The sequence below is a fragment of the Equus asinus genome, chromosome 3 (genome assembly GCF_041296235.1).
Source record: "Equus asinus isolate D_3611 breed Donkey chromosome 3, EquAss-T2T_v2, whole genome shotgun sequence".
In the NCBI taxonomy this organism is placed as follows: Eukaryota; Metazoa; Chordata; class Mammalia; order Perissodactyla; family Equidae; genus Equus; species Equus asinus.
In genome coordinates, this window is record NC_091792.1 from 120,164,156 (window position 1) to 120,181,859 (window position 17,704).

At 44.1% G+C, this 17,704-nt stretch overlaps 1 protein-coding gene across 8 annotated transcripts in view; it reads right to left on the reverse strand.

Moving 5' to 3' along the window:
• Positions 1-17,704, reverse strand: part of KIT (KIT proto-oncogene, receptor tyrosine kinase) — an 82,263-nt gene that overhangs the window by 45,600 nt on the left and 18,959 nt on the right. For all 8 annotated transcript variants that reach the window (XM_014853517.3, XM_014853515.3, XM_014853516.3 and 5 more), the window contains exon 2: positions 405-674. In XM_014853517.3, the coding sequence (XP_014709003.3) occupies positions 405-674 (270 nt within the window). The remainder of the gene's footprint in view (positions 1-404; positions 675-17,704) is intronic.

The following is a 17,704-nucleotide window of genomic DNA, read 5'->3' on the forward strand; positions in this document are numbered from 1 at the left end:
TCTTTTGAAGTGTTGGTCTGTTTAGGCCTTTAGAGGCCTTTAGTTCCCTGAAGTGTTTTTACTAAGTGGGAGTATCTGGGATCTCAAGGCATTAAAATGCAGCTTTCCCAAAGGGCCTAATTTATTCTCAGGGTTTACTCAGAGCACCGGGACAAAGGGGCTCACCATATTGTAATCTCATTAAAGAAGAGTATCAGAGCCTTGCAGACCTTCAGCTGGAGTGGTACCCAAAGCCCCTATGTAGCAAAAGATGGGGGAAACTAACAAAGAAAAACTTGTTTTAGGCTTTCTAGACCCAGCCGGTGATATTTTATCTATAGGTCAGCCCTCTACATGTCGTCCATAATTAAGAACAGGATATTAAGTTCTCTAAAGCATAACATCAAAGAAAGCCGAACATTTACCTCTAACAAACACATAAATGGAACTGCTTAGGCCGCCTTCATTGGTGCATGTGTAACTGCCCGTGTTTGTGGCCTCTGCTTTCTCCGTGACCCATTCTTTGTGTGTATTCTCACTCAACTGACCCCAGGTCTCAAAAGTCCATTTGACAAAGCCTGGATCAGCGCATAACAGCCTAATCTCGTCGCCAACACTGACGATTAACTCTGATTTTGCTGGATGGATGGATGGTGGAGACAGTTCCCCTGGACTCACAGATGGTTGAGAAGAGCCTGCCAAGAAAAATGAGAATCGTGTTGAGTATGATCTTTTTCCTTGGCGAAATAAAACATTTCTTCCAATATTGATTTCCATCTTCTGTGTACTCTACAATAAAAATAGGACAAAGCTGCCCTATTTATGGTTAGAAAGAGCTCTGTTTACAGTTTCTTAAGTTCATCCAGAAAATTATTTTCTGCAACCCTCCATTAATCCTGAGGGTCACACTTGGTATGCAAGCCAAGACTTGCCGGATGCCATGGCCTTCTCTGGGTTAAACATACAGTTGGGTCAACCTTCCATTCTGAACATGGGCCACCGCAGTGATACTGACATGCTGACACCCAGCTTAGAAAAAACAAAAACAAAATCTCACACTACAAAAAAAATTATTGGCCTGTCCCTCTTTTGGCAAAATGTACATGACCATGACATAGCTTGGCTTTTCTTAAAGCTTTGTGAATTCAGTTATTTCTAGGCAATTCTCCTTATATGGTGACGTCCATCCAAAGGAAAACTATTTATGAGTTTCAAACAATAAGGCAGAAAATTAAAAGCCAACTTTTAATGATCAGACCCTGAAATCTTTCACGGTATATGTTGGGCTGCAGTCTGACCAACCTAAAGCCTAGATAAGGCTTCCTGGAAAAGAAACTAGTTTAAAGATGCAAACTTTAGACTCTGAATATCAAGCTTGAACCTTAGAAAATTCACAACAGCCCATTCATTGATACATGCATCTATTGCCATATATGCAAACATCTGTTCATTAATTATGATCTGCAAAAGCATTGTGCTAGGTGCTGGGGAAAAGTCCATGTAAATGTGACATGTGGTCCTTACACACACTCCAGAGTTAGAGAACACACTGCTCAAGTATCAGAATATGGGAAACACAGCTACAAGATTTAGTATTTTAAACTGAAGAAAAAGTAAGGTGGGCTGGACCTTCACAATATCAGAAGAGGCAAAAGAGAAGACAGACATGTACCATAGATATATAGCATGTAGACCATGTAGAGACACCATAGGCTTGTCAGGAGCAAAAAGACAAACACAGTGAGATACCAGAGGCCAACTAGATTCAAGGAGATCAGTGAAAAACTCTGGTCCTTGGGCAGGTAGAAGCGATAAAAACCTAGAGTAAAGATTTGATACTAAAGAGGAAGATCTGATATACTGTCAGAGGAAGAACACATTAATGGTTATAGGTTAGTGCAATGAAAAAAACAAAAGGTTGACTCATGGATGACCCGGGTGAGGGAGGTGGGCTGGAGCGACAGGATAACAGGTCTCCCTGGGGGGCTTTCAATCACTAGTGCAAGACCGCGGGGAAAATGGCTCATGTGCATCATCGGATCTGTGCCCTCTCCACACACATACAAGGTTGGAGAGAAGAACAGATCTGAGTTCTGAAAGAAGAGTGAAAGCCATCTAAGCCAGATGGGAGGCAAAGGCAGCAAGAACAAGCCATACTAAGAAACTCTCCACAAGTTCAGGATGGCTGGGGTAGGGAGATGGAGACATGGTCAGAAAGGGGCCGGGACAGGAGAAGCAAGAGACCTGTTCCCAGATGCTCTCTGGCTGGTAGATGGACTTCTCACTTGATGCCCTGAAATTTAGATGGCAGAGGCAGAGTGATAATGGGTGAAGTTAAAAGACGGGTTCAGATAATCAAGGGAAAGCGCTTGTGGAAAAAAGGAGGAACACACTGAGGACCAATCTTGAAGGGCTCTTCCGGCCAAGAGGGTGTAGGAAAGAGTCAAGGGAGATTTTAAAAACAAAAACAGCAGAAAGAAAGGGGAGAAGCCTAAGAGGGAAGGAAGGCAACACATTTGAAGGTTTCAAAAGAAGGTGGGTAGGTCTTAGGGCAGAGACTGAGCAAGCTCTAGGGAATGAGCAAAAGTCCCCAAATTTGGTTAGACAGAGACCACAGGAAATCCAAGAGTACAATTTCAGTTGAGTGGAAATTTCTGTTTGTTCCAAGGTTAAAGGATGCTCGTGTAGACCTCTCGTTGGAGAGCTATGGCAGGAGAAGGCAGAAAAACAGATCTGTAGTCAAACAAGGTGAAAGTTAAAGAAAAGAGGAGACCTGCTGACATTTGAAGACAGAAGAAAGAGAGTCTGTGGAGAGGGACAGATCAAAGGTGCTCTAAAGAAGAGTTGAAACGGTCCCCTGCAAGTATGTAATGATGACCCATCGCAATTTGCAGCTTGTTATTCCAGACAAATATTTCATGCGGGTGCCTTTCAACCAGGGCATGGATCATAGCTCCACGATGTCACGCAAAGTACACCCTCAGATCAGAAGACGCCCGGCAGCCTTGATTGGCAGAAGATGACGACAAGGTCAATTATAATCATCAAATGTTATCAAGCAGCAACAACACGAGAGGTGCTCTTGAGCAGCATTATCTGTGGCCACTAGGCTCAGCACCTAAATGGGGCAGAGAGGGTACGGAAACGAAGGGGCTGGGATTATTTTCAAAGCCGTAGAGCATTAAATAATGAATATGGGCACCGCAATAAATGGAGGCACTATTATTTCAATTATTTATCCCTTTTAAAAACAGTAGTTCCAAGTGACTATGAGTGACATTGATAGCAAATTCAATCCAAAAATGCTTAAAGAATTTATATTGGAATTTTCAATTCCGTTTTCTCATGAGTGGATCTTAAAGGCATACGTAGGTACTACAATCCAGCTGAATAAATATTGCTGACTTCCAGAGACCTACCATGCCAGTGTCGGCAAGGCCTAGCTGTGTAACCTAAGGCAAGTCATTCAACTTCTCTGTGTCCAAGTTTCCACATGTGAGAAATGATGATAAAAATGCCCTCATCTCATAGAGTTCTTATGGGATTCAAATGTGGTCAATACACGCAAGGAGCTTAACACAGAACTGGGCAGTTTTTAATAAAAGCTAGCTCTTACTGTAAAGGAGGAAAGCATCCTGGGTAAGAGCTTGGCTCTTGTGTTAAGACTGCCTAGATTTGCATCCAGGTTCTGCCACTCACTGAGCATGTAATCCTTAGACAAGTTACTAATCAACTCTGCCTCAGTTTCGTCATCTGTAAAGTAGGGACAGTAACAGCACCAATTTCAAAGGCTGTTATATAAAAGCATTCAGAACTGTGCGTGAGGGACCGGCCCGGTGGCTCAATGGTGAAGTGCAAACGTTCTGCTTCAGCGGCCCGGGGTTCGCTGGTTCAGATCCCGGGTGCGGCCATGGCACCACTTGGCAAGCCATGCTGCGACAGGCATCCCACATAGAAAGTAGAGGAAGATGGGCACGGACATTAGCTCAGGGCCAGGCTTCCTCAGCAAAAAGAGAAGGATTGGCAGCAGTTACCTCAGGGCTAATCTTCCTCAAAAAGAAGAGAGAATTGTTCTTGGGCACACAGAAAACACAAAATAAATATTAGACACAGTTATTCTAAAAACAGAACCTCTTATCACCCCTCTAATCAGTCCTGACTTACTCACTTCCTATGGATGGGAATGGTTCCATCATTTCCCAAACGGGTTCCTGCCTGACTTCTCCCTCGTTGGCAGCACATCCCAGCAATCTTTCCTTCAGAGCCTCTGCCACACATCCTTGTATGCCTTTCCACTCCTGCTGCCCCACCTCTCACAGAGCGACAACATCCTCTCCTAAAACATACCCACACCTCCAGCCTCCGCTCACTCACCCCACCCGCCACTCAGCACACCTCACAACTTGGTTCCATCAGCCTAGAACACTTTTCAACAACTCCACTCCCAGCTTCAAAAACCCCGACAGAGGCAGCAGCAGCAAACGCTGACATCAGGTACAGCTTACAAAGCTCTTTCATGAGATTAATTTCTAGCTGTTTCCTCTGGACCCAGCCTGCCTCTCTAATAAGACAGACCCTTAGGCTGGCTGGCTAAGGATCCTGCAAACATTCTTCATTCCTCGCTATGCCTATCTTTCTGCCTGTGTCCCCAGGAGACACCAACTCCACCCATTCACCTCCTTGTCATGTGAAAAGCCTCGCCCTCAAGGATGCTGTTCCCTAACTGATCACCTGCCCTGACTAAATCCTCCCAACATGTCCAGTGCCATCTCCCCTTTGGCCTGGACTGATGCTCACTAGTGATCTCCGTCTAGATCTTCCCTCCTCTGCCAACTCCAAGGTCTCCAAGCCCTCGGAGTAAGGGTCACACATGTACTTTTTCCCTTAGTATAGTCATAAAACACAACCTTGAACCCCTGAGCATATAAAAGATGAAAGGAAAAACCGGCTGCTAAACACCCAGCCCCTGTAACAGTCCACTCACCTATCCCCAAAAGACAGGACAACTCTGCAGCTCCGCTAAGAAAAAGGAGTGGCCTAATTCATCCATTAAAACTATTACGGATACCTCCAAAAATGGGCCCTCCAAATTTGAGATCATTAGTTTACGCTTTACTCCTAGAGTTGTAAAATATAAATTTAAAAAAAATAATTACCACGAGAAGCATTGAGGGTTTTACTTTCAAAATAAATTATTTATATGTTCAACCCTCAAATTTACACTATAAAATGAAAATAGAGCTTATATTAGAGTGGGACTGTATTATTTATTCTTTTTTTCCAAACTATTTTGAACGTTGTTATAATGTTTTCACAATAAAAAAGACTAGAGATTCATGCTAAAATATACAGACACACATACGTTTATTATATTTAAAATTCAATACCAATAAGGTATTCCAGCTTTGAAATTAGACATTTTGAAATGTGTCTAGTACACAGCAAATTCTCCACAAATGTTCACTGAATTGGGTTTTATCTATATCAGGACTGTTTGCATTAGAAAATGTACTTCCCTAATCATTTTTGGCTAAGGCTAATACTAAGAGTTGTTTTCTGTTCCCTGAACACATGTTAATTAATGAGCCAAAAAAAACCAAAACATGATAGTTGGCAAAACTCACCATTCTGGGGACCAACTACTATAGTGATAATGGCTCTGGGCTAGGAACTCCAGGAACTATTCAGCAAATATTTATCCCAGGTGTCTTGCTAAGTGCTGAAACTCGAAGACAGTCCTTGCTCTCCGATAGCATAAATAAGGGAGGAAAGGGGCACTTATGAACAGTTAACAATGCAAGATTCTAACAATAGATCAAGATAAATGCCAACATACCCTCTCTATAACCTTTCAATAGTATAAAATTCAACCATACCCAGAAGAATTGAAAGCAGGAACGCAAACAGATACTTGTATTTCCATGTTCATAGCAGCATTATTCACAATAGCCAACAGGTGGAAACAACTCAAGTGCCCATTGAAAGAGGAACGGATTAACAAAACATGGTATATACACACAACAGAATATTATTCAGCCATAAAAAGGAATGAAATTCTGACACATGCTACAACATGAGTGAACTTTGAAAATATTATGTTAAGTGAAATGAGCCAAACACAAAAGGACAAATATTCTATGATTCCACTCATATGAGGTACCTACAACAGGCAACTTCACACAGACAGAACATAGAATAGATCTTACCAAAGGCTAGGGGGAGGGCGGTAAGGAGAGTTACTGTTTAATGGGTACAGAGTTTCTGTTTGGGATGATTTTTAGAAGTTCTGGAAGCTGATAGTGGTGTTAGTTGCAAAACATTGTGAATATACCTAACAGCACTGAATTGGACACTTAAAATGATATATTTCATATTACATATATTTTACCACAACAAAAAACATTCTTCAAGGCCCAGGTGAAGCTTCAAACTTTCTCAGCTACTTTGGCTCTTGCTTATCTGACCCCTTTGACCTCCAGTCTTAGCCTCTGTGAGCCCCTCATCTTTGTTTTAAATCACATGATTTTAAAAAATTAATCGTTGTCATTATTTTTATTTGTTCCCCATAGTTGTACTCGAGGACGTGAACGGCATCTTCGTTCCCATCTCTCTACTACCTTCCACAAAGTAGGCATTCCTAGGAGAAGCTCTTTCAACCCGTCAGGCTGAATAACCTCGAAGTTTTAAACCACACTGCGCCCAGAGACTTTGAACACCAAGGCTATTAGGTCCTTCTCTCGTCCATCTTTGCTTTTCTACTCACACCATCTGAGTCATTTGGTTTTATTCTCAAACCTGTTTATGGAAAATTGGACTTGATACTGTATTACATATTAGTGAAGTACACGTTATGAAAATTGATGAGATGAGCGTGTGTGTGTTGGGGGAGAAGTGTTGATTCTCTGATAATGAAGAAACACTTCATAAGGGTGGCTCCTCTAAAAAAAGACTACTGCTGCATGAATGCGGGTGAAACATTAGAAGATGAGGGGAGGGCCCCCAATTCACAATCACGGGGGGATTCTGCATTCCGACTGTTTCCCAACCACTACATTTATGGAAACCGAAATTAGAAATGGCAGACCTTGCACTTCGGGTGTGGTGCATGGTGAGGACGGCAGCTCAGAACTCCCCTGAGAACTCCCATCAGTCAACCCAAACTCCAATCAACCAAAACTCAAAGAAAAGGTTTTGCTCCTACATCAAAAAGAGCGCAGCTGTCCATCTTTCTTTTCTTAAGTGAAAATAAAATATTAAAGGTATACTTGTATTTTTTGTGATCTATTAATGAAAAGAGTAATTAAAGAGTCCAGACTGGGCTTCTCCTGTAGAAGGTTCTCAATGACCTGTGTAACTGCTCCCCAATCACCTTCACTAGCGGTTGGACCATGTCAATGGTTACTGCAGTCTAGAGTCTCCACGATCCTCCTAAGCTTTACACCCTTCACACATGTCTGTAGCTGCAAAGACTGGATTTATAGCTGGGGTTAAAAAGTAAGGAAGTCACTTCAAAACCTTTTCTCCTTTTGGACACCAATATAAGGAACCAAGCAAAATAGTGGCAGGGAAGAAAACCCACGTAGAGAGGCCTTTTCTAGTTTTGGGGAAATAGAGCAGGAAGCGCCACGACGAAGGCAAAGCTCCACTGTAGTTCAACTACTCATTCGTTCACGTACTGTTTAACCACAACTCGTAATACAAAAGCTAATGCTTTGTACATCCTACTCTTTCTGACATACTTTTATATTCCCATAGGAATAAACTGGATAAAAACCAAGATGGAAGGATCCTAGTAATTGCCCACAACACCCAGGAGGCTTTAAAAACAAGTAGATGATACCGGAAATAGCATAAAGCCGGGGGGAGGGGGAAGATGAGCTCAGTGAAAACCACACAAATCCTAAAAAATGCTCTTGCCCAGTGGCAGGAAGGCTGTAAATCCACTCTGGATCACCCACCCAAAATGAAGGAAGCCGTGCCATGGAGGATCCCAGAACAGCCCGCATTAAGCTGTGATGCAGCCACGCCACCATAACCATTGAAAAGTCTTTTGTTTCAACACGCATCTATAGCATAATTATTCCTCTGGTTGTGAACTAGATGCTGACGGGGCGCTCAGCCTTGTGTAGGAGACAAATCCAATACAAATGAAATAACAACACTGAAAGGTGACGAACACATCCCAGGACTCAAAGGGAGATCGTCGGGGACATCATCCTTACAAAACAGTCCTTCTCTGATCTAGGGTGTTTGTTAACAAGTCTTCTTGAAGGTCGATTTCGCTCAGTGACAAATAATTTTAAACATCCTTTTATATTATATTACATATGGTAAAACAGGAAGTAAAATCAAATGCATTTTTCAGGGGAAAAAGCATGAGCTTTCAAAGAAACTGAACTACCTTACAACTACATCCTCCCATACACGGCACCCAATCCCTCCAACCTTTAAAAGCACCTCCATAGACAATTTTAAGAACAGTCCTAAATGGATCACATGAACTCAGATTCACAATTCTACTATTTCCAAAGGATTTTCTGGGTAAGAGAAAGTTCAGATATATCTTTAACCTTGTAATATAGAGATTAAAATACCACTCTGGATAGAACTCATTGTTAAAACCTAATCAGGTTTAGACATGAGGTAAATAACAAGTAATTGACAACATCTCCCATCTTTTTTAAGTCTTTCACTGCAATACGCCTATGTCCAGGGCCTGAAAAAAGAACTCCTTGGTATCATGCAAATTTATATTTAGCTTTTAAAAATGAAAGAAATTTTCCATCTGTATGCCAGGTCTTGGTACTACATTTGGTACAGGATACTTAGAGAGTATACAAAATCTGTTTCAATATTTGACACAATTGATAGTTTCAAGCAATAGCCATATACCATTATAAAATGATCAGCCATTTGAAAGTCGGCTTAAAAATCACAAAAATAACAAAGACTTCACTGTAGCACAGTTTTTTAAAAGCAGCTCCTTAAGTATATTTCAATGTTGGTCTAAAGATTATGAACTGACAGACAGAAGGGAATCATCAAAGGACAGAGAAATAGAAGATGGAGCGTTAGTCGTCAGTGGCAAAGAAGGATGGATCAGGAACAAAGCAAGCACTTCTGAAACCTGTCTTCATTGAAGAAGTGGTAATTGAGCTCCTACCATTTGGCCTGGGTGGGGCTGGGGACCAGGAATACAGAGTGGGGGCTCACAGCGCAGTGGGGAAGATAGACTCACACAGGTTAATTACTGTCCAATGAAGCAAGCTCAGGCAAAAAGGGAGAGAATGGGAGTGGGCAAGAAGAGAGATCAGAAAAAGACTCCTAGAGCTCCAATTGGACACTATGCATGACCTGGCCAAGCTGTGGGGTAGAAGAGGAGAGAGGTCTACTGGATGGGGGTACCCCAAGAGCAAATATCACAGAACTAGCAGGGCACACGTGTAGGAGTCAAAATATCATTCAGAATCACTGCAGCATTGAGGCGAAGCCAGAGGGACTGAGGACAGGACCACCGTAGGGTCTCCTTTGTCATGGTAAGGGGGTAAGCCTGCCCTGATGGGGAGCTATTCATGTGTGTTTTGGGGGGATGCCTCTGGGAGCAGCGAATGTTAGTGCAGACAGAATAAGACTAGAGACAAGGACAGCTGCGAGACAGCTAGATCCAGACAATGGCTAATGAGAGCATAAGCCAGAGGTGGTGGGGCCAGAGAGGATAGACGGGTGTTTACTCAGTGAGTAAGAGGCCTTGGGATGGGCAGTGAAGAAGCGAGAGGAAGGAGAGAAGATATCTCTGTTTTTGGCTTAGGTCATGTGGAGATGGGGTGTCAAGAGATTGGAAGAGGAAAAACAGATTTATAGGCATTTGGACTAGCAGGTGGCAGCTGGAAGGTCCTGGATATTGGCGAGTGTGGGGAAGGTCAGGCCCACAGACATACTTACCAGAACACAGAGGGTGGTTAGCGGACGGTAACTAGGGGTGTCCATGAAATCATCCAGGGAGGGAGTGGAGAGTACAAAGAATAGAAGGCAGAGAAGGAAATGACAAGACCCAAGGTGGCTCCAGTAGGGTAGAGATGGCAATGACTCGACCGGTAAAGAAGAGCCAGGAAATTCCAGACTAGATGGTGCAGAGGGCCTTCTAGTTGGATGTTAGGATCTCTGAGAACATAGCAGCAGGTGGGGGAGCAGAAATTGACAACTGACCGAGAACCAGTCCCAAAGTCTTCAGTATACAGGAGTGGTCACTGACAGCAGTGAGGAGGGACAGTCACGTAACTAACATCACTCATTCCTAACCCTGGCTGCACACTAGAATCACTAACATCTCAGCCCCATCCCATGCCAGTCACACCAGAATCTCCAACAGTGTTGCAGTCATGGATATGGGAGAAGAGCCTTGCGTGCACGTTCTGTTGGGGAACAGCAATCTCAGGACAGCTTGGGGAGAGGAGAGATGAAAGAGGACGAGGGAGGACTCAGAGTCAGTGAACACAGGACACAGTGGCTAAGGATGGAATGGAAGAAGTGGGTGCTCCCAGAGGGCTCAAAGGAAGAGTTGGATGGGTGCGCATCCAGAGAGGCAGGCAGCCAGGGAGAACAACGAAGAGGGAAGGAATGGGAGGCAGGAACACAGAGGAGTGACTAGCAGAGAAGGCTGCTAAGCAGACCTGCCAGAGGCTCGTGGGCTGCTGCTGCCTGACCTCAGGGGCTGATGAACATGGCCAGAAAGTACACGAGCCCATTTGGGGTTCGAAGGTACTAAAGGCAGGGGAAAAACACCTTATTTAAGACCCTCTTTCTTTACACCTACTCTTTTCAGGAAAATACATGAGACACAAAGCAGCCAGTGGTACCTCATGTGGGTCCCACATTCCCATGGGCATCCTGAGGAAGAGTGTCTAGCCAGGCTCCCTGGTGCTAGAAAGGGATGTCCCACCACAAACGGGGGTGGTGCCCTTCTCAGGCCATGCCATCTTCTACCCGCCCACCTTCCTGTGGGCCTTCAGCCTGGGTGGATTCACCTGCAGTTTAGGCCCTTCCTGCCTCTGCTACTGAGAGTGGTTTCCTCCTGGGGGCCAAGTCAACCCCCCCTTATCTTCTGCCTTAACCACATGGACAAACCCAGCGCTAATAAATCTCCTGTGTTGATGACACCTTTCCTGTAGCATTTGCATTTTCTGCTTTTCTGCTGTTATTGTGATCCCTGGGCAAATCACACAGACCTTGTTCTCTACTATAAAGCATTTCCCCACTCAAATCCCTCCACTGTGCCCAACTGGGAGCCTCACTGTAGTCGAACCCTCCACACTCCTTCCTTCCATCAGTTCCCAATTCACAAGCATGCCATCTGGTGGCAAGAGAAGATGCCCTCGGGCTGCTTTGGCTTTTAGGAAAGCACACCCAAGATCAAGGAGATGTGAAATGTTCTGCATGCGTCTAAGGAAACTTACTAAGAGGCCCAGCAGCAATGAGTCAAGCTTCCAATAAATGTCATTTAAAGATATGACATCTGTCAAAGCTTTTCTCAGGTTGGAGGAGATGAGCAAAACTAGAGCTTGGTGTCTGCTAAGATATTTAATATTTGTATGTTTTAGATAAAATCTCTAACTGCATATTTTTGCTCTTAAGCAGGTAGTGAGGATGTGAAGACAAAACGCAAGAGTGGGGGCATGTAGCAGTTCTTGATTCTAAATCTTGGGCAACTCACTCAGGTTCTCTAGGCCTCAGCTTCCTCTCCTGAAAAACTATAAAGAGGCCATCAAAAGCTCTACGATTCTAGGATCGGTAATCAAATACTTAGGCCATAAAAGGGTCAAGATAAAGAAATCCCCTTATAAAGATCCAGGGGTTGGACATAAAAGGTACTATTTGTGGCAAGAATGAATAGCAGTGGTTCTTTTATGATATAAATAACTGATCACCTACTTCGTTTCTAAACCAGTGTTTGAACACAGAATTAGAATAAGGGCCTAAACATGGAATTTGATCCCTGGCTCTTACATCTTATAAAGTGAACAGTAAGTGTGGAGATGCAGACATCATTCAACACTGAAAGAAGGGCCCTTCTCAGCTTACTATTTTGCAAAATTCCCTGTAGATATGTATACATCACTAGCAGCAAAGGCTTTCATAGGGCGACTCAATATATTTCCTACGCACTCATCCTAAGAAAAATACAACCCAATGTTTGAGGAAGCAGGACTTCCCCTTTTGATCTCAGACAAAGATATGTGTGGAGAGGAAACCTTTCTCTGCCATTACAAAGTAGGTCTTTGGGGAGTCAGATAAGGTCTGGATCTGACAAGCACAATAGATTAGGATCCATCCTTACAGCAGAAAAGAGGAACTTTCTCATTTCCAGTGGGTTTTTCCCAACAGCCCAGTTCAGTTCCTGTTGTAAATATGTAGATTTCCATGTTTTGAGTTCTGGAAAACATTTACTGAAATCTGAACCAGATAAGAAGCAGTAAGGGTTCGAATCCAATAATCCCCAGAATAAGACCCTCACCATCTGCGAAGTTTGGGGGTGGGGGTGGGGGGAGCTCAACTTCTTTTAACATCAACTTCCTTAACATAAAGAATGACTGAAGAACAAACTCAAAAGGAACAGGGCAAAAGAGCGTGGCGAAGGTCAGCCACGCCAGTCAGGGGGCGGCTTTACCCCGAGAACTATCAAGCACCAAGGAAGAGCCCTGTGTGCACAGCTCACCAAGTGGACCCGCCTGGCTGCAGGCTCCAGAGACAGAGGGCTACAGTTGGATCCTTGCAAGATCTTGCAGGACATGTGTGGCATGAACATTGTCCTGGACACATGTGGTAGAGAGTAGACAAGTGTGGGTGCAGATCACTCCAATGCTAACTAGTCACCATACCATTTCCTCCCACCAGGAAACTGAGAATCCCTCAAAATGCCGACTCAGGCTCAGGAGGGGAAATGAGGTTGTGCTGGCGGCAAATGCGAACTTTAAGAAATAAAAATTTGTTTCGTCATAGGCTCTAGTTCTAATTCTATAGCATCTAATTCTAACGACATCAAATGAAGTACAAGTAAAGGACTGTCTGGTCAACATTTACACACACAAACAGAAATACATGACAACCGGGACATTAAAAAAGTTTTCTTATCATGGTAAAATACACATAACATAAAATCTATCATTTAAACTATTTTTTTTTTCTCCAGGAAGATTAGCCCTGAGCTAACTGCTGTCAATCCTCCTCTTTTTGCTGAGGAAGACTGGCCCTGAGCTAACATCCGTGCCCATCTTCCTCTACTTTATATGTGGGATGCCTGCCACAGCATGGTGTGCCAAGTGGTGCCATGTCCGCACCCGGGATCCGAACCGGCCAACCCTGGGCTGCTGAGAAGTGGAACGTGCGCACTTAACCGCTGCACCACTGGGCCGGCCCCTAAACCATTTTTAATTATACGATTGAGTGGCATTAAGTACATTCACAATGTTGGGCAGCCATCTCCAGAACTTTTTCATCATCCCAAAGAGAAATTCTGTACCCATTAAACAGTAAAACTTCCCATTCTATCTGCACCTCCCAGCCCCTGGCAACCACTTGTCTATTTTCCGTCTCTATGAATTGACTACTCCAGAGACCTCATATAAGTGGAGCCATACCATATTTGCCCCTTTCTATCTTGCTTATGTAACTCAGCATAATGTCTCCAAGGTTCATCTGCATTGTAGCATGCGTCAGAATTCCTTTTTAAGCCTGAATAATATTCCATTGTATGTATATACACATTTTTGTTTATCCATTCATCCTGACATTTGGGTTATTCTCCTGGGGCATTTTTTAAAACCTGCCTTCAAATGTGATCTACATTTCTGGAAGGCCTCTCTGATTTCCTAGCTCTGAAAAATGCTAGGAATTGGGGCCAGCCCCATGGCCGAGTGATTAAGTTCACCTGCTCCAATTCGGTGGCCCAGGGTTTCCCTGGTTCGGATCCTGGGCGCGGCCATGGTACTGCTCATCAGGCCATGTTGAGGTGGTGTCCTACATAGCAGAGCCAGAACGACCTACATCTAGAATATACAACTACGTACCGGGGGGCTTTGTGGAGAAGAAGAAGAAGAAAAAAGAAGATTAGCAACAGATGTTAGCTCAGGTGCCAATCTTTAAAAAAAAAAAGCTGGGAATTATACTTGGCTTAACTAGATACTCAAGCTAATTTTCACCATAATGGGTAAATCAATACATTTTATTAGTGGATATACTCTAAATCCTGCTTTTAGTGGACCTGATAGATAAGGGAAATCGCACCTTCCCCTCCATCCCATACACAGAGCAGAACAGAATGTTTTTCCCTGTTTCCACTTTCAAAAATGTCGTTTTATAGCCACAGGGCTGGTTTACACCAAAGGAAGTAAAAACAAAAGTATTAATTTTTTAAAAAAAAGGAATTTTATCTGAGGCAGTTGCGAGAGAAAAGGTTAGCAGCATTGATAAGTGTCTTGCAGACAGACCTGAATTAGCTGGGGCAAAACAGTTTAGCTGCAGCTCTGGATAACAAGCTGGGGTGAAGCCCATCTCCCCTCTGTTCACAGAATAGGTAGAAACACAGAGGGAACCCCCCCGCCCCCGCCGCCGCCGCCCTTTATTCCTTTTTTTTTGCCTTGGTTACCTTGTCATAGAAGAGGTTCTGTTTTTTAGGTGCTAGAGAGAGCGAATTTCCAAGAAGGCAGAGGATATGTTTTGGGGTCTGAGCTGAATTTAAAGGGTTTGGACTAAGGCTGAGGGCAGGTAAGAAGACAAGTGTCTCTCCTTGGAGCAAGGCTCCACCCTGGAGGAAAGGGGGCACAAAGACCACACTTGGGTGGAGGGCAGAAGAAACTCATTCTGGGTGGCCTCCAAGTCCTCATAAAACACAAGCCTCAGTCTCAGATGGGTCTTCAGGGGGGCATGTGAGCAACTTACTCTCAAATGGTTCAGAAAAAATAACATGTATATACACAGACAAAGCAAATGTGGCGAAATGTTAACAATCGGTAAGTCTAGGTGAAGGGCATCCTGGAGTTCTTTGTACTAATCTTGCAACTTTTGTAACTTTATTCAGCAATATTTTAAAGTCCAGAAGCAAGCTCAGAGACTGGAGAGGATGGTGCTTCTCTGAGCTGCGGTGAGCAAGCGAAGCAGCAGGAATATAATGAAAAACGGTGTGGGTTTTGGAGCCAGACAACCATAGATTCCAATGCAAGCTATCTGAGACTTTGGGGAAGTTAACTGGCCTCTCCAAGCCTCAGCTGTGACAGCTATAAAATGGAGGTGAAACGTATCAGGATTCTTACATCATCTCTAAATCCTATATATATCTTGCACTCCATCAATGGTCCTGTTATTACTACTCTGGCTGTAATTACTATGCTTGACAGAAACAAAGGAGGATAAGAGAGTACCAGAGAAAGTATTAAAGCCACACTGGGGTCAGAATGGGCAGGAAGGTGGCCTGGGGGTGGGGGGAGGGGGGGTGGCGGGGGGGGGGGGCCAGGGGCGGTATGTGGAATGAACTGAAGTTATGAGGAAAAATGGCATCTGATAAAAATAAAAGACACAGGCGAGAAAACACAAAACTATAGCCATTCACACTATCCACGCTCCTGGCCAGCTCAGCAGATTAAAGCTATCCTGACAGCAAATGAGAAACTGTGTTTATGACTTTTGTTCCAAAATTTACCATGTTTACTACATTCACTTAATCCAACAGATGTTTACACTAGATGTAGGAGAGTATGTTGAGCCGGAAATGTAAAAAGACAAACACAACAATCAGTCAATTTGCAAACAGTCAACAGATTACCAGTTCCTCTATCAAAAGCAAGATTCCCCTAAGCATGTCAGCAACTTTGCCCTCTAGGTCTTAAAACGTCTATCTTTAAAAAAATTTCAGCCCTCGCTCTCACTATACGTATTTTTATAAATTACATACAGGTGTGCTATTGCCAATCCTTCTATTAAATATCAGCAAGGCTTACTTAGTTTATTATTTGAGAGAAATGTCCCCACTTTGAAGCTGTCGCCTCTGAGAGGCAACTCGCACCCTTTCACCTTCTAGAATAGGAATGGAAACCCCTAGCTTTATCCAGGCCAAGACAAATTGGCTAAAATAAGGCAAAGGAGTGCATCTCTGTTCTCCTATTAAGCGGATTTGGAAGTGGGTGGGAAGAAACATGGTGCCCCAACCTCAGCTTCTGTGAGCAAAGCAGGCAGCTCTTCTCGGAAGGAAGCCCTGAGGGGAGGGGGGACAACAGTCACTTCCCTGAAAACTTCCCAGGTGACACCTTTACCACTCAGGTGCTGGCTTCTGGTCCATGGATTATGAACATCTCCAAGATCAGAGGAGTTCACTGCTTTCCCATATCCCTGGAAGAGGAATATTCAAGAACATCTTCCCTGGGGTGTCCCACAGGCCACACTCCAAAACAGAACCAAATTCAGAGATTTCACCACCACTGTGCAAGTGGCTTGTCTCCCCAGCAGTAGGATTAGATGGTGGTGGCAACTGCTCCCGTGGGCTTCATAAAACACATTCGGTGACCCCTCTACCAAAAATGCATATATTAACTAGCTCACACATCCGAGGGATAAAGAGGGGACCACTCCCCCACTACTCATTCACTCATCTAAAAATATTTACTGAATGCCTGCTGCGTGCTGGGCCCCAGTGAACAAGGCACGTTCTCTCCTCCTCATAGAATTTCTATTTAGCTCCACCTGTGAGCAATAAACCAATAATTATACAATAATTTAATTACAATGTGATGAGTGTGAAGAAGTGCACGGTACAAGGAGAGCTGACCTGACCTACCCTGGGGGGTCAAAAAGGACTGCAAAGGAAACATGTGAGCTGGGATTCTGAAGTGTAGGAGGAGACCAGGGAGAATGTGGTACCCCGGGCCGTGGGCAGAGGGGCGGCTCCTGCGGAGGCCGCAGCTCAAAGGAGCAGGACATCTTTGAGGAGTGAAGAAAACACTGGGAGCACAGGGTGAGGCAGGTACTGTGTGCAGAATGGAGATCAAAAGGAGACACTGGAGGCCTTGAGACAGACTCATTCTAAGAGCACTGGAAGTCTCCGAGAGGTTTTAATCTGAGGGACTCGATCATATTCATCCAAAGGGGTCTTCCCGCCCCCTATCCCCCCAGCACAAGCACATTTCTGAAGACCCCCTGCTGCCCTCCCGAGACACCGTCCCACGGTACTGCAATTGTCTGTTTTCCTGTCTGGACCCACGGAAACTCACATCTACCTATTTAGTGCAAGAGAAGAAGAACTGAGAAATGCACCCTGGTCTGACATTTAAGAAGCCACATGAGCTTTAATTTTTTAACTATCACAGCCCAACGCTGTGACAAAGGCTAGTCATTTTTACAAGCTAGGTTCTCAAACATTAGCCTGTACCAGCATCACCTGGAGAGTTTGTTAAAACTGAGTGCTGGGCCCTGGTCCAGAGTTTCCAATTTGAGTAGGTCTGGGGCGGGGCAGGAGAGTTTGCGTATCTGACAAGTCCCAGGTGATGTTGCCGCTGCTGCTGCTGGTCCAAGACCACACTTGGAGAACCAGCTGCTCCCCTCCCCTGCAAGACAGTCAGCTACCAGAAGAAACCCGTGGCGTTAGTGCAGCAAAAAATTTTCACCAGTAACTGTATCTTGGAACTCAAAGCAAACCTGCAGAAACAGATTTTCTTGAGTGAGCAAATCTGCCTGGCTTTTA